Raw genomic sequence first — 17,907 nt, forward strand, 5'->3', positions numbered from 1 at the left:
CAACAAGATAAAAAAAATATTCTAATTTAATTGAAATTTGTAATCTTGAGAAGAGGTCTCTCTGATACAAGTATTGAGATATACATTAGTAGTTTGCAAAGGCGTATCATGTATAATACATAGTCATACAATCTTTATGAACTTAACAAATTCTCCCCAGTCAGCAGTTGGATCACGGTTTGCTCCCCTATCCCATAAGTCATTGCAACCGGAAACGTCGACTCCATGCGCACCGAGATATCGAGAATTGACAATATTGAAAGCCATTGAAAAGGAAAAAAATACAATTTTTGAGTAAAACTTGAGAGACAGTATCTAGAATTCATGATATTCAGTCTGGGGAAATGGGTAAACCAAAGAACAAAGGCAAAAAGGGGCAGGATGAAGAATTGTAAGTATACGGGTCGTTATTGTTACCCGGTTCCATATGTAGACTGATGGTGCAATATTGTAATATCGTTTTAAACGAAACACACTGTCTGACAATACTTATATTTTTTGTGTAACAATGAGATTAAATACTATATTTGCCTGTGTATCAGCATCGAAAGTAATTGTAAATAATATTGTCAATGTCCTTGTTGGTTATCGGCTGATAAACTTGGTCTATACTATTTGAACATATTTTTTTAACTGTCTTGTTTAGGGTATTTTTTTGTTATTCATAATAATAATTAAAGAAATTTACCCAATCAAACCCAGCTTAATATATATATATATATATCAAGGCTGGTGTCTATAAACCATACAAGTACTCACAAAAGATTTTAATTTTAGTCATTTTTTTTATCTGATAAAAATTCAAAATTAGAGAGAATATGAAACTATCGTTCTTCAATGAATTCTACAACTTCGTCGTTTTTTATTTTTTAGTGATGATGACATCCCTGACCCAGTTTTGAATTTGGAGAAAACAGAAGAAGAAAATGTTAAACCAGTCAAGTCTGCAGGAAAGAAGAAGAACAGGAGGAAAAGGGATGATGATGATTGGTAAGGCAAACATTTCAAAATGTGATATATCTTCAAATTTATAATGAGTTACCTCTTTATCAAGATTTGGACATTTCTATCCATCAGTTTTGATTTTCCTCAGTCACCTCTGTGGTTTCAAAATTTAGGCCCTTAGCATCACTAGCAGGTCCTCGTAAGGACAAAACAGCAGTACAATTCATTATTTTAGGCACCACTGTATTTTTGTACAGTGTCTTTGTTACAGTGTTTATTCTTTTGCTACTTTTGTTGCTAGTTCAATATATTTATTATTGATTTATTTGTTGATTTTGATTTGAGATTTTCATCATGTACTCTCGATTTTATTTATAAGTTTATTGTACCTACTTTTATGAATGTGTGATGTATGATTATTTGACAGGGAGGATGATGTGGCTGCTGAGTTAGCTGCATTGTCAATGGAAAATAAAGATGATGAGGTAAATGGAGACAAGAATGAGGAACCAGTGTATGCCCCAAAGAAAAAGGTATGTTATTCTAAGAGAAGGATGTCACATAGTGCTTGTTTGTGATCTTTTGGAAAGGAACCGGGATAACAGAGGAAGTATCATCCAATTCAAAATTTGAATGTCAGATAATGTCACCTCATAGATTTTTTTTATTTTCTGGTTCTTAAATTTTATTTCACTCTGAAGTAATTGACAAAGTTTTAACAATTGACTTTCGGTAAAGAAATCATATTTTAAGAAGATCAATGTAACTGTAGGAAAAGAAGAAGAAAAAAGCAAAAGCAGATGAAGAGGATGAAGAGGATATGGGAGAGGAAGAAGTTGAAGTACAAAAGAGCCAGAAAAAAACAAATATGTCAGCATTCCAGCTTCTGATGGAGGACGAGGATGAAGACAATATGGCTTCAGACAAGGTAGCATCTTTTGGAACTAATTGTCAATTCTTAAAATAGAATTCCATAATTTCCTTGGAATTGAAACAACATCGAACTTGATTGAAACCCGATGTTAGTTATTGTCAACCAAACTGTAACCTGATATCTATTGGTACGTTGATGATCAAGAATTGGGAAACAAAAAAAAACAATCCAACATCATCATAACATTACATCAAAATGGTTTAATACATCTAAGTACTTAAATGGTTGATTTACCATCAGTTTCATGGAGAATTCACTTAACTACAAAAACAAACTTTAAAAAAAGGTAAAATCTCTGTGCTTTAGATATTCCCATGAAAATAGTAAGGCCACTGTGATATTCTCGTAGGAATAATTGTAATTAAGGTGGAGTTATTTTCCTTCATTGACGCTCATGTACTTGAGATAAAAAGAATTCAATAATGCCAAATGATTTCTAAGACAATAGACTTGATGTAGCAATTGAGATCTTGTCTGAAAGCAGAAAAACTTTAATCTTTTGACTTTTTACAACTTCTTCAAATAAATCAAAATTAGAATTAACAAAAAATGCTTCGGAGGAACCAATGACATGTCATTGCATTAACTTGCATGTTTTATGTATATAATTTTTTTTCACAGGATGATGAGGAGGAAAAAGAAGATGTTATAGAAGCCAAACCGAAAGTTGAAAGTACTAAATCAAAATCCAAAAGTAAAAAAGAAAAGAAAAAAGAACAGAAAAACGAAGATATTGATGCTATTTTAGCTGACCTTGAAAAACCAAAAGCATCAAAAAAGAGTAAGAAAAAGAAAGGAGGTGATGTTGAAGAAGATGAAGAAGAAAAAGCTGCTAACAATGACTTGCCTACTGAGGAAGAAATGGAGGCCAAGATGCAAGCCAAGGTAGGGAATATTTAGAAGTATTAGTACTCTGTGTTAGACTTTGATTTTGTTTTTCTTAAATTGAACTGGTAGGAGCCTGCTTTTTAAATCAGGTGTTTCATTGACTCTGCAAGTTATTTACAGGATCATGAATGATATTTCAGTAGATTTGCATCTGTGTAAAAGTAGCTATCATTGTAAACATCAACTATATCAACTTCGTGTTGAATCCAACGGACTGTGTTACTACAGGGCTCTCACACCCCATTTTGGGACTGGAGCTAGGGGCCCTTAGAATTGGGGAAAAATAGCGGCATTTTCCATAGAATTTGGAAAACCTGGGGTCTAAATTGGGAAAAAAAGATACTATTTTGCATTGGGAATAGTATTATTGAGACTTTTAGTCTTTGGTAGGTGTATAAGGACAGCGGGATAGTATTATTGAGACTTTAGTCTTTGGTAGGTGTATACGGACATAGAGATAGTATTATTGAGACTTTAGTCTTTGGTAGGTGTATAAGGACAGCGGGATAGTATTATTGAGACTTTTAGTCTTTGGTAGGTGTATAAGGACATAGAGAGAGTATTATTGGAAATTAGTAGAAAAATGGTTTATCTCTCTGTTAGTGTATGAGTTTACAACTATGGCACTGTTGTAAAATATTCATAACATTGGTGAATAATTTCATATTTCATAATGGGAGGAATTCTGACTATGAACAGTGATAAAAAAGGAAATTGCAGACAGATAGTTGGATACCTTTGGACAAGTACTGTAAAACTTGGTTTTTTTTTCGCCAATTCAAATTTCTGCAGTTTTGCCGACAGCTTGAAGCAAAAAAGTTGTATTTTTGACAGAAGTTATGACATTTACAATAGTTTTCATACATTTTCAATTTTCAAGGATGCCTATTTTAGGATGTTATTCCATTTGTTTTCAGTATTATATGACTAGGTGTTGTGTACTTCATTATGGAGTTGGTTTCACACTGTTGTATGGAGGCTCACATAAATAGGAAGGGCATCCTTAAATGAACCTAGCTAACTACAATCCACAAAAATAGAATCCCTCAAAGGTCACAACCTCCAGAGTATACAAGAAGGTTTAGAATAATGATTTGTCATAGTTTCCAATATTTCAAATAAACATGCACAAATTGTCAGATAAATGTTACCATGTATTTCAAATTTCCCTTTATAGGTGGTAACAATGGAAGATCTGGATGAGGAGGAAGATGAGGATGATAGAAAAAAGAAGAAAAAGAAAGGAAAGAAGAAAGACACAAAGGAAGAAACAGAGGGGGAGAAAATAGAGGAAGGAGATGAAGGTGAAGAGGCTGAGGAAGGACCTACTGTAAAGACAAATGCTCAGAAACGGAAAGAAAAGAGAGAGCGAGAGAAACTTAAAAAACAACAGGTAAATAGATAGGACAAATTGCAAACAGAAATGGAAAGAAAAGAGAGAGCGAGAGAAACTTAAAAAACAACAGGTAAATAGATAGGACAAATTGCAAATAGAAATGGGAAAACAAAGATGCATTGTAAAGAAAAGAAAATAACAGCTACTTCAAATTCAAGTTTTAATTTCAGATGATGACTTCATGACTTCAGTGATTTACTGTCTGAACTCAATGATGTGACATTTGTTATAACTGTATTTGTCATGTATCGGTTTTTTTTATACCATTTGCCCATCAAAAATAATGATGGGACATATTGTAGCAATACATTGACCATCTGTTGTTTTTCTAGATATCTCTTCTCACAGTTTTTTTTACTGAACTTTAAAGCGTCACATGAAGTTCTGTTTTCCAGAATGTCAGTTTGATTCAACTGTGTTTGGAGGAGTTACTGCTGTTTATTGTTTTCATAATGTTAATCACCTCTGAAGAGGAGGTGTTTCCCTACACAGCAGGATTCAATAAGTTTTGAAGGAATTATTGTCATTTAATTTTTTAGTGTTTTATTTTTGTATGGAGATCTCCTTTATTGGTTTTTGTTTACCAGTTTCTTCGAAGCTTTCTAGGATTTATAAACCATTGCCTGAAATAGTGTTTTTTCTTTCAGGCTTTGTTATTTTACAAATTTGGAAAGAGTTATGGCTGTTTTTTTCTTCTTTACAACATATTTCTCTTGTCCAGATATCTACTCCCTCAGTTTTCAACCAATTTCTTTGAAATTTAGTAGGCTTATTAATGACAATGTGAGGTGCTCTTGCGAAAAACATCTTTATTCAACAATATTTCCAAAAGTTACTGCCCTTTGTTCCTTTCAGCACTTTAATCTTGTCCTGAGATTTCTTTCTGTCTTTCTCTTTAAAACTTGCTATGCAGTCATTTATCGTAAAACAATAGAATACTATTTTATCTCTTGATGTTGGGACTTATTATTACCATATCAATATTTGTATTGTTTTAGATACAACAAATCCTGGATATTTCTTTTCCATGGGATAGGTGTACTTTTTGTTTCAGAATATGAAGTTATTTAAGGTAAATTGCCTTTTTTTTAAGGAAAAGAAAAAGCAGAAAGCAAAAGCCTCTGAGGAAGCTGATGTGGCTGTGACACCAGCCGAGACTACTGAGGGAGCCTCTGTAGATGAAACTGCAGAAGGTAAAGGTGTTCCATTCTTCTATCTTCTATTTCAAATAACATATCCACATTACTCGGTAATACATTAAATGTAGAATATCCTAATACACAAGTGACCACTTATTGTGGATTTCAAATTCACAGCCCCAGGGTCTCACATTTTCCCATGGGAAGGGGGTAGTTTTATATAGTTGGTATAGGAAAAATAGACTTTTGAGCATGATTTGTTTAATTTGTATTTGAAATATTTCAAACTTAGTAAGATGGGTTTCGCATTTCTCCTAAGGGAGAAGGTTAACTTTACTATAATTTTTGAGCATAACATTGTTTTTTTCCCATTTGAAATAGCTTAATAAGAATTTTTAGTATAGGATGACAGTTTTGATGGTATGCTGGCTTACTATCATCAATATCAAAATTTCTTTATCATGACACTTGAAAGCTACTTACCCTTTAACCTTTATATTCATTATTGCTTAACTCAGGTGACCGATAAGGCTGTTAGGGCTGTCGTATTTCAATGTTTTTTTCTGGACCATTAAATGCTACAATTTTCACAGGTATTGATAAAACTCATGCACACTTAAATTTCTTTATGGAAGAAAATGTTTGTGAAAAAATATTATTGTATCTCTAGGAGAAAAGAAAGATGATGAGGATGAGAAAAAAGAAGAAAAGGAAGGAAAAAAGAAGAAAAAGAAAGGAGAGAAGGAAGAAAAGAAGAAAAAGACTAAGGCACCGGTAAGATGAGTTTGAATGAAACTGACCATTCATGTGGCTTCCTACAAGTTTAATACATAGCTGTTGTAAAAGTTACTTTTTTATTGATCATTTTCAACGACCAGTAATACTTCAAAGTAATTCACTGTTTGTTAAGCAATATGTCATGTCTGGTAGGAATATAGTCTAATATATATATTCCTGTTCAAGAAAATTCCTAACAAATGATATTGCATGGTCTTGTAATAAGTCCATCCCCTGATCTTAAATGAGAGACGTCTAGTGTTTGAACTATGAAAAATTAGTCCTTACTTACAAGTGTTGATGATAAAAATTTGCTATACAGGTAGCAGCCATCAAAGCCCAGTTAGAAATGATTCGATTGGAGGAGGAACGAATCAGAAAAGAGGAAGAAGAGAGGGAAAGAAAAGAAGAAGAAGAACGCTTGAGAAAGGAAGAAGAGGTAGGAAAATATTATTATATGACCAGTATTCTTAATTGTCGATTTATTTGTAACAATGTTGCAGTTTGCTCAACGGTTTGATTTGCTTCATCAAAGTTTTGATATGAATTGACATGCCCAGCTATAACACATTGTAGAAACGTCTTGAGGAAGAGAAAAAACAAAGGAGAAAGCAGAAAGAAAAAGAAAAGAAAGAACGTCTGAAACAGGAGGGTAAATTACTGACAGGGAGACAAAAACAGGATCGTCAACGAGCCATGCAGATGTTGGAGGAGATGAAGGCCAGAGGTATGTTATACAAGGCTTCTGTCTTATTTATCTTATATTCCTTACACCATTTTCATTTATATTACTCTGGTGTTGAAAGATAATTTGAAAATAATTTATTCAGACCTTGGTTTTTTTCTCTGGATGCTTTATTCTTGAAATATACATGTACTTAACAACTGTCACTTTTTGTATTTGAAAATTGCTTTATTCTAATGGGGATGAAAAAAGACAATGTCTTGTATTGGATGCAGGTATTGATGTTCCCAACAAAGACGAAATTGCGAAGAAGCGCCCAGTCTACTCAAATCGTAAAAAGAAGCAACAACATCAAGTTGGTATGTACAATCTGAACACTGATATGTACAGGGTTTTATGTTTAGAGGTCATTATAGGTCAGGTAACATGAGTTTCTACTCTAAGATATTACAATATTACTGAAAATTCTGACTGAAGTCAACTTGATTCACTAGCATCAATGATTCTACTCTATGTAATGTATGGTAGGTTTCTGTGGTGAAAGCCTATAAGCTTTGTTAAAATAACCTTGACCCACATTGGAACTTTTTACAAATTTGGCCAATCATTTTGAGAAAACAGTTAAGTGTTTAAGACCATATTTATCGGGAAATAAGCCCACCCATAACTTGTTCTGTTTAGTTGAATTATTTCTGTATTTATCCAGTAATAAGACCATGTCTGGTAATATGCCCACCCATATCTATTGCTGTTTAGTAGAATTGTTACTGTATTTATCCAGTAATAAGTCCATGTCTAGTAATAAGCCCTCCAATATCTACTGCTGTTTAGTAGAAACATTACTGTATTTATCTAGTAATAAGTCAATGTCAGGTAATAAGCCCACCTACATCTACACTTGTATCATTAGAAATTGAGCAAACACTGTAACATGTCCTGAAACCTTGATAACCTGCTCTAATATGATAATCACTATGTCTGACCGTTCGTCCATCTGTGACAACATCATGTACAAGATATCTCATGAACTCCAGAACAGATTTAGAGTAATTCCTTATAACTACATGAAAATACTGACAACTTACTTCCTGATCCAGGGATATGGGGGGGGGGGGGGGTCTATCTAGGTTAGCCCCTGCTCACTTTAACTTCCTGATCCAGGGGTAGTGGAGGTGGGGGGTCTATCTATGTGAGTCCATGCTCACTTTAACCTCCTGATCTAGGGCTTGGAGATATATCTATTTTTGAGTCCTTGCTCACTTTGAAATCCTGATCTAGCAGGGGTTTTTCTGGGTAAATTGGGAAAAGCCTCTGGGTGTAATTGGGAAAAAATGCATATATCAACAAAGTATTTCTTTCAACAGAAAACAATATATTGATCAAATTTTTCATTCAAATTGCTTTTATTTAATTTATTTATAAAGGCAGGATTCAATTTTTTTTGTATCTAAAAATATTGACCAGAGTGTTTAGGGTCTGCAAAACCCTCAACACAAATCAATATTAAGTTTATGTAACTGCCATTATTATGCTGAAAGGCATGATACAATTATAGATGGTCCTTTGTCATAGGTCTGTGGGCGGTCCATCTGCCACCTTTTGTGTTTGTGTAGAGTTGGCAGATTGTGGTAACCTGATATATTCTTATATCACACAGTGTACAGAGTTATTTTCCGTCATTTAATGATTTGTTCAGAGAAAATGTCTTACCCCCTTACCCTGACATAGTGAATACTGCTCGGAAGGAAGTGTCATAAAAGGAGATGGGGTCAGAATCATTACCAAGTCATAACTACTGGTTAATTTTTTTCCCTAGTTTTGGGTAATGACTGGAATTTGTGCAATAATCTCTCTTGTACAACTAGAAATGCCTAAGGCCTTAGGCTTGATCTTGTTTTCTACAGATAGATCTTTACCATCTCACCTTAGGCTTGATCTTGTTTTCTACAGATAGATCTTTACCATCTAACCTTAGGTTTGATCTTGTTTTCTACAGATAGATCTTTACCATCTCACCTTGTTTTCTACAGATAGATCTTTACCATCTCACCTTAGGTTTGATCTTGTTTTCTACAGAAGATACACCATCGCCGGTAGAAGAAGTGTCACCCTCAGCTTCAGTGGAGGAGAAAACACCCGAACCTGAGCCAAAAACAGAGGAAAAACCAAAAGAGGAAGAAGACAATGTGGCTGATGCTTGGGATGCTGAGGATGATGTCAAAGATGAATGGGATGCAGAGGATGAAGAAACAGAAAAGAAAACGGAAGTAGAAAAACCTGCAGAGCCAGGTTTGTATTGTTAAAGATCTGAGAAATAATTTTTCATAGGTATCAACCTTTGGTACTTCATCTTAACATCATCTTAGTGTGGTAGGTTTTTGTAAATGTACAACAAATTTTACTTTCCATTTTAAGCTTCGCATATGATTTTAATATATTTTCACATATATATTTCCTTTCATGAGGCATTCAGCCTTTTTTTCCCCCTAATGTTATTTGTTTTAGAATTTCTAATTTCTCTGTCCACCTATCAGTTTCACTTAGGGTCTTTTTGGTCAATCGTTTGATGAGTCAAATGTCACATGATCTGTCACTAATAATACAATTAGAGTTTTGTTTCTGTGAAATGATTTCGAAATGATGTAAGAAAATAAGTTGAGTTGATGTGGATACTGGTATCTGATTGTTGAAGAGTTCTGGTCTCTAACAGTTCGTCATTCACAGATTTAATGTCCTTCTGTTAATAAGCGTTCACGAAAAAAGTATTTGTGAAAGCTAAGTGATATAGAGTAATAAAAGTCTAGATCTTCAAAAGGTTGAGTTGTTGTCATAGCAACAATAATGTGTCATTTGATAGGCTCAAATGCCAAACTATTTCTTACTTAAATAGAAATGATTGCTGTGCGATGGCAATGTCTGGTTTTCCTTGTAGTCACTTGTGTATTTCATTTACAGTAAAAGAAGAAGTAGCAGAGGAAAGTGAAGAAGAAAGCGAAGAAGAGGAGGAAGAAGAAGAGGAGGAAAGTGAGGAGGAGGAAGAGGAAAGCAGCACAGAGGAAGAAAGTGAAGATGATGATCTGACCCCTGTAGAACGTGCTAGGGAACGCATCATGGTAGGGCATGGTTTGACATGATAATGATAAGTAATTCTCATATTTGTCACAAATTGGGTTTCATTCTTACATTAATTCTAAAGGTATCAACAAATGACACTGTAGATATTCACTATTTGATAATCAGACATCATTGTGTTAAAAAGACATATCCTACCACCAATCTATATCGCATAATCATGGTGTCTCAGACATCTCACATTGTTGATGATGGTGCAGTGTAGTGAGTTGAATATTACACTTTGCACATATCTATAAGTATCCCTTGGACAGTATGCAAAAAAAAAAAAAAAAAAACAAGAACAGAAAATGTGATGTTGTCATAAAAAATTAGTCTTCAAAATAAGTCTACATGACATAGGGTTCAGTGATTCTAATGTATTTATATAATACATCATGGCGAGATTCCGTCAGAAAATGCTATTCATCAAGTTAATGGGATTGATATACATTGATCATTTTGGTTTCTGTACATGATCTCAAGTTTTGAAGGAAGTGCTTGCTTGGGGTGTTATAACTTTTCATACCAAGGTCGAAGGTCATGATCACTGTTGCTATCAATAGAAAATCAGTTTCCATGTGGAAACTAGAGTTTGCTATGGCCAATCAAAGCCTCATACATTGCTTCCCTACAAAAAGTGCCTGTTTTGGATATTGCTTTTTATATCCATAAGGTCAAGGTCACTGTAATTATAGATTAAAAATCAGATTGTTAAGTGAAGTTGTTAGTATGTTGTTGGTTTTTTTTTTTTAATTTTTTTGTGGCAGAGTGAACTTAGGTCTTGCCAGTAATCTGTCAGTCTGGGGTTTGTGTATCTAAGAGTGGGGTGGTGGATGGAGAGGCGAAGGAATTTTCAACCACATAGCAGGGCCCTTGCTGTCAGTGTTCTAGTTTGTTTTATCTTCAAGGTAGAAACAACAGACTTTGATAATCGTAAGACAGTAATATTCTATAACAGTTTTGATATAGAACTAGAGCCTTTCAGAGTCCAGACAGAGAAAAAGATATACAACACATTTTAACATTTTCGTATTATTATTAAATTTTCAATATTTTAAATCAGCTTTCACATCAAAGATCTTTTTGGATGTATATGACTTTTTGTCTTAAAACAGAAAAGGAAAGAAGAAGCTGAGAAGAATCGTACAACAGATGTGCTCCGATCTCCTGTTGTATGTGTACTAGGACATGTTGACACAGGGAAAACAAAGATCCTTGATAAGGTACAGGAATGTTAATTTTGTGTCGATTTTTGACAAAAAATGATGTCGGGAGTCCCATTGGTACAGAAGTAGAAAATTTTATTGGAAACTAAATCTCGATAATTCAGCAAACTTAGTACACAGCATATAAAATAGAAGTTCTTATAACAGAGCCAGTAACACATTTATGTGGCATTTCAATGAAATTCCTGCCATTTCCAAGATGAGAAATTACCAGTGTGTTTTTTATGAATACAGCTACGGAAAACAAACGTCCAGGACGGTGAGGCAGGAGGGATAACTCAACAGATCGGTGCTACAAATGTTCCCGAACACGCCGTTAAAGAGCAAACAAAGATGTGTAAGGAGGTAAATGTCCAGAAATTGTTGTTTCCTCTGAGTGTAAGACTGAGGTCTTTGTCCTTCTGTGTGTTTCCTTCTCTTTCTATCAGACTTTAACATTGAGTGGGAAGATATTAGAACATGCTAAGCTGAGTCATCTTCATTTGCATTGATAAAAGAGTGATATAAGTTTGCTTTATCACAGACAAAATAGATTCTTCACCGTTTTTGCCTTGAAGAAAAAAAAGTTGTTTCCAATAAGTTCCCATAACCATAACATCTCTTCCAGCAGGTTTTTTTTTCCTTCTTTTCTTTTTTTTCTATTGTTAATTCATATTTTGCACAATTTTGAGAAGTAAGCCATTGTCCAGCAAGATTATTTGTGGTATGACATTTAAAAATCTGAAAATTTCCAAAGTGTTTCAGGTAACTGCATTCAGAGATAACAAAAACATTACAAGTTACAAAAGTGTCATCATTCACTATACATAGGAAATCCTCATATAGAATCTAAAAGATTTGTTCAGAATTTCTGTATGTAATTACATGATTTAGTTGTAAGCTAATGATTATTTGTTTTAAATTTATCATGAGACAAAAAATTAATAGAAATACCATCTTCTGTTTCAGTTTTCAAAGAAAGAATTAAAATTACCAGGGTTATTAATTATAGACACACCAGGCCACGAGTCTTTCAGGTAATTTTTTATTCTTTGTTAAGTTTCTGTGTTGTAGTGTGATTGTGAGGCTAATGATCCACAGACGACACTTCTGATGTAGACAGATATTAGATCAGCAAGCTGGGAAGAGAAAAATGATTCTGAGATAATTAAGTTTGATTAAATTGTTTCACAGGAAGGTGGCGTCCTGGGCCTATCTGTGATGTGTAATTTGACAATTTACCTTGATTGTTGTGGATAGTATGTAACAAGACTTGTGTTATACAATGAGACAGTGACTACAAGGAGACTCGGTCTGGAGTAACTCTAGCTTTTCATCAGGGCAATAAACCCAGAAAGCAAACATCATATCATGGCATTAGCTCACCTGGCCCAACTTTTCTTTATGAACTAAAAAGCCTAAAGGCATGATATATGGCTGGTATGTTCCTAGGATGAAGCCCAGTGAAGTTTGCGAAAAGAAAAGACCTTGACCTATGTACAAGGTCAATGTTGTGAAACTAGTTAAAATCTTAACATCACTTCTGCTGTCTTACCAAACAGTGCAGAAGCATTTTGCTGGTAGGTTTCTTGATGACTGACAATGTCTGTGAAAAGAAATTACCTTGACCCATTTTCAAGGTCAAAGTGATACATTGTTTTGAAACCTGTAAAAGATTTCTTCTGATTAGCCAAAAGTCTGAAAAGCATGATGGAAAGGTGTTTCTTAGTTTAAGTCCAACAAATTTTAGAAAAAAAAATGATATTTATGAATGTCATTGGTGTATTTGTCAACATTTGTCAACATTTGTCAATATTTGTATTATTAACACAGATTCTTTTTTCAATGAACATTAATTTGGCCTCTTGTTTTATACCTTAACAGTAACCTGCGGTCCCGAGGATCCTCTCTCTGTGATATTGCTATTTTAGTGGTGGACATCATGCATGCACTTGAACCACAGACAATCGAGTCAATCAATCTCTTAAAGCAACGTAAAACACCTTTTGTGATCGCCCTCAACAAGGTAAGATACCTGTGAGGTCAGAATAAGATTCTTTATTATTAAAGTTTATTTTTACAATTACGAAATAAAGTTGTTCGATTCAGTCATGTTGAGCCGGATAGAAGTCATATGGTCAGACAGGTGACCTATATGTTTTCACATCTGTTGGGGGAAACAAACCTGATATGCTTAAGTAAAAGGCGAGTGCATTACCACGGGCGCCTCCCAATCACTTGTTTCTGTTACGTTTATATCATGATGTTGCCAAACAAATGCAAAATATTTTCTTTGCACTGCCACCTCACAAGTCCTAAAGCATGCTATTAAATATGCAATGTTTTTGTTTTACTTTTTTTTTTAAACAAAATACAAAAAAAGTCAAAACATTTAAAAACTCCATCTAACTGGTGTTTTCATGAAGAGTGTGGTCATTTTTTGACAGGTGGATCGTCTTTACCAGTGGAAACCCATGCCACAAACAGATATTGTCAATACCATTAAAAAACAGAATGCCCAGACAAAGAGCGAGTTTGATAGACGTGCCCGTGAGGTCATCACTCAGATGGCTGAACAGGTGAGTTAATTGACCAATAGAATGGTCAGTTTGACAGATATCAATTGTAGCAGTGGTTAAATCAAGGAATATTTTCATACGTCATCTTGTTTTAATTAAGCCACTGGCAATGTTATTGGTCTCGCTGTACACGTTGATGAAGGACTGTACACTGTTCTTACATGATCTGGACAAGTGCTTTTAAAACATTTTCTTACACCCCTGCAACTTAACAGGATAGAAATATATTTATTTAGTATAGAACTCTCACAATCTCATGTGTTATATAAGAGTTGTCTCCCATTGCAGGGCCTTAACTCGGCATTATTTTATGAAAACAAGAATCCTAAAGAATACATCTCTCTTGTGCCCACATCGGCACACTCCGGTGATGGAATGGGTAATTTGATTGCCCTATTATGTGAGCTCTCACAGACCATGCTGGCCAAACGTCTGTCCTACTGCACTGAACTGCAGGCTACAGTGATGGAGGTAAGTGTCATCTTCACAAGCTCCTAATAATCTGTAATTTAAAGCTGAGTAGGATGGACCTTAGTCAGTAACCATCTGTCAGGCTGTACTGACCTCGTGTTATTAACTGTATTTTTTAATTATTACTTTTTAACTCTGAGATAGAAAAAATATATATATCAGTATAGGATTCAGTCCTGGGATCTTTCAGCTCAGACATCAGCTCTTTGATAATGAAAATGTAGTATATTCACAGCTTGATAGAAGATTGTACACAGAGAATGGTTAGTGTCAGGGGACAACCTAGTGTATTCTACCTGGTATAGCACTGACAAATGCTGTGTAACTTTCATCAAAAATAAAGTCTAGTGGGAGGAATGTTTATACCTATATAGGTTGTGAACTTCTTAGGACTGGAACGGGGTTCTCCAATCATAAATTTTGTCAATATTTTGATGACATAAAAATTCTAACCTTATATGTAGCATTTTCTTGAGCAGTAGTAAAGATAATAAAAGTTACTTTGCTCTCAGAAAGCTAGGTAAGCCAAAAAAAATCTATCTTGGTTTTGTATTGTCTGTATTAAACAATATATACAGCAGGGATTAAACCTTAACTTGACCTACATTTCATGCCTCAGTGACTTGATGACAGGTTATACTGTCGGAATTTTTCCTTGGTAATTACAGCTGCTACATGGATTCATCCTTGTTACTGTAACGAACAAATGTTGTCAAATACTAAATTAAATCAACATCTTATGCTTTAATACTTAATGATTTCATGGAGTTCATATCTGGGTTTATTGGCAGTCACAAAATATAGGACAGAAATAGACAATAGGACAGTCACAGACAACTAGACAGATATAGATGACAGGACAGAAATCAATGATAAAACAGTCACAAATGACAGGACAGAAATAGATGATCAGACAGTGACAGACAAGTCTTGTTACTGAACTGAAAAAATGTTGTCAAAAACCCCTGAAGGGCCAAGTGAGCTTAAGGTATACCTTGGTGTCTGTTGTCCAACATTTTCTTTAAAAAAAAATTGCTACCTATCATAAACCATTTACAGGAAAGGGGCACAACTGTTGTATAAATACTGTGTCTCTGCCCCTTGGGGCTTGCAGGGTGTTCGCCCAAAAGGGAAAATGTTTAGATCCTACATATCCGAAAGTAATGATTGGTTTTGGCCCAAAATTGGTTTCAAGCATCGGTGGGTGAAAGGAAATCAATTTTGTATAAATGATGGGTCTCGGCCCCCTTTGGCCTTACGGGAGGGACCCATGAGTGGAAATAGAGCAAATTCTTAAAAATCCTACTCCTCCTGTAAGAATAATTAGATATTTCCCAAATTTGGTCTGTAGCATTGTTGGGTGAAGGGGAATCAGTTTTATATGAATGGTAGGTCTTTGGCTCCGTGCAACCTGAGGGGCAAGGCCCATTAGGGGTAAAAAAAAAATTTTAAATCCTACTTCTCCATTTGGAATGTTTGGGCTTAGCCTAAAATTGATCTGAAGCATTGTTGGAAGTAGGGGAATCAATTTTGTATAAATGATGGGTCTCGGCTCCCTTGGGATAGAGGGGTGGGGCCCAATATGGGAAATAGAGCAAATTATTAAAAATCATATTTCTGTAGGAATGGATTCCAATAGGAATGATTAGACATGGCCCAAATTTGGTCAGAAGTATTTGTGGGTGAAGAAGAACAAAGTTTGTGTAAAGATTGGTTCACAGTTTCCATGGGCCCTTAGGGGCTTGGAAAGTTCTTTAAAATCTTACACCTCCCATAAGAATGATATTTTCCAATTTTGGTCTGAAGTATTCTTGGGTGAAAGGGACTAAGTTTATAAATGGTGCATCCCGGCCCCCCAAGGTGGGAGGAAATGACACAGTTGACGAAATGTAAGTTCTTAAAAAGTCCTGCTTCCGTTCATGGATATTGTCCATGGTCTGAAGCAATTTTTATGAATAGTTGATCTGACCTCTGTTTGACCACAAGAGTGGGACCCAATATGATAATTATATCAGAAATTGTTTGTAATATTTGAAATTCTTTATTAAATGGATGAATAGTGGAACAAACAAGGTGAGCGATGCAGGCCTCTTGTTACTTAATGAAGTGGCATCACTGACTTTGACCAGAATCACTGTTGGCAAACCCTGTGCAGAGTCTAGGTGAACAAGACTATACATTGTATAATATCATTCTTATGTCCCTTAGAGTAGAGTATTTCATTCATCCTTCACCTTATTCAAGGTCTCATTTCCTCACCAGCTTCAGGTACACAAGATCTCCCAAACTTAATTGCTGGGTAGAGGAAACCCAAATGTAAACAGAGAAACAGCTCCAATATAAGACAGTAAAATGGTCATTTTTAGCAAGTGTTTAATATGGAGTAGAATTGACACTTGGCAAGTGTTTAATTTTGGAGTAGATTTTTACACTTAGGCAAGTGTTTAATTTGAAATAGAATTGACACTTTGACAAGAGTATAATTTTGGAGTAGATTTTTACACTTAGGCAAGTGTTTAATTTGAAGTAGAATTGACACTTTGACAAGAGTATAATTTTGGAGTAGATTTTTACACTTAGGCAAGTGTTTAATTTGAAATAGAATTGACACTTTGACAAGAGTATAATTTTGGAGTAGATTTTTACACTTAGGCAAGTGTTTAATTTGAAGTAGAATTGACACTTTGACAAGAGTATAATTTTGGAGTAGATTTTTACACTTAGGCAAGTGTTTAATTTGAAATAGAATTGACACTTTGACAAGAGTATAATTTTGGAGTAGATTTTTACACTTAGGCAAGTGTTTAATTTGAAGTAGAATTGACACTTTGACAAGAGTATAATTTTGGAGTAGATTTTTACACTTAGGCAAGTGTTTAATTTGAAGTAGAATTGACACTTTGACAAGAGTATAATTTTGGAGTAGATTTTTACACTTAGGCAAGTGTTTAATTTGAAGTAGAATTGACACTTTGACAAGAGTATAATTTTGGAGTAGATTTTTACACTTAGGCAAGTGTTTAATTTGAAGTAGAATTGACACTTTGACAAGAGTATAATTTTGGAGTAGATTTTTACACTTAGGCAAGTGTTTAATTTGAAGTAGAATTGACACTTTGACAAGAGTATAATTTTGGAGTAGATTTTTACACTTAGGCAAGTGTTTAATTTGAAGTAGAATTGACACTTTGACAAGAGTATAATTTTGGAGTAGATTTTTACACTATAACAAGAATTAATTTTTTAGTAGATTTTTACATTTTAACAAGTGTTTAAGTTTGAAGTAGAATTGACACTTTGACAAGAGTATAATTTTGGAGTAGATTTTTTTAGGCAAGTGTTTAATTTGAAGTAGAATGACACTTTAACAAGTGTTTAAGATTTTTTTGGCAAGTGTTTAATTTGAAATAGAATTGACACTTTAACAAGTGTTTAAGATTTTTTTAGGCAAGTGTTTAATTTGAAGTAGAATTGACACTTTAACAAGTATAATTTTTAAGATTTTTTTGGCAAGTGTTTAATTTGAAGTAGAATGACACTTTAACAAGTGTATAATTTTGGAGTAGATTTTTACACTTAGGCAAGTGTTTAATTTGAAATAGAATTGACACTTTGACAAGAGTATAATTTTGGAGTAGATTTTTACACTTTAACAAGTGTTTAATTTGAAGTAGAATTGACACTTTGACAAGAGTATAATTTTGGAGACACTTTACAACAAGTGTTTAATTTGAAGTAGAATTGACACTTTGACAAGAGTATAATTTTGGAGTA

The 17,907-nt window shown here is 34.2% G+C and overlaps 2 protein-coding genes across 2 annotated transcripts in view; both read left to right on the forward strand.

The window, feature by feature from the left end:
- The first annotated feature begins 244 nt into the window (after positions 1-244).
- Positions 245-4,172, forward strand: LOC132547852 (uncharacterized protein DDB_G0283697-like). The gene is made up of 6 exons (XM_060211657.1): positions 245-391; positions 874-990; positions 1,373-1,478; positions 1,718-1,873; positions 2,501-2,764; positions 3,945-4,172. The coding sequence occupies exons 1-6, from the start codon at positions 345-347 to the stop codon at positions 4,170-4,172; spliced, it is 918 nt and encodes a 305-aa protein (XP_060067640.1). The 5' UTR covers positions 245-344.
- A 19-nt stretch (positions 4,173-4,191) lies between these two features.
- Positions 4,192-17,907, forward strand: part of LOC132547853 (eukaryotic translation initiation factor 5B-like) — a 52,081-nt gene continuing 38,365 nt past the window's right edge. Inside the window, exons 1-14 of the mRNA XM_060211658.1 lie at positions 4,192-4,233; positions 5,257-5,356; positions 5,973-6,076; positions 6,402-6,518; positions 6,656-6,806; positions 7,040-7,123; positions 8,841-9,053; positions 9,720-9,877; positions 10,994-11,101; positions 11,339-11,449; positions 12,053-12,120; positions 12,968-13,109; positions 13,531-13,662; positions 13,951-14,133. Of these exons, the coding sequence (XP_060067641.1) occupies positions 6,429-6,518; positions 6,656-6,806; positions 7,040-7,123; positions 8,841-9,053; positions 9,720-9,877; positions 10,994-11,101; positions 11,339-11,449; positions 12,053-12,120; positions 12,968-13,109; positions 13,531-13,662; positions 13,951-14,133 (1,440 nt within the window). The 5' untranslated portion in view covers positions 4,192-4,233; positions 5,257-5,356; positions 5,973-6,076; positions 6,402-6,428. The remainder of the gene's footprint in view (positions 4,234-5,256; positions 5,357-5,972; positions 6,077-6,401; positions 6,519-6,655; positions 6,807-7,039; positions 7,124-8,840; positions 9,054-9,719; positions 9,878-10,993; positions 11,102-11,338; positions 11,450-12,052; positions 12,121-12,967; positions 13,110-13,530; positions 13,663-13,950; positions 14,134-17,907) is intronic.

Source organism: Ylistrum balloti, unplaced genomic scaffold, assembly GCF_031769215.1.
Source record: "Ylistrum balloti isolate Yb309-2 unplaced genomic scaffold, AGI_CSIRO_Ybal_v1 Utg369986, whole genome shotgun sequence".
NCBI lineage: Eukaryota > Metazoa > Mollusca > Bivalvia > Pectinida > Pectinidae > Ylistrum > Ylistrum balloti.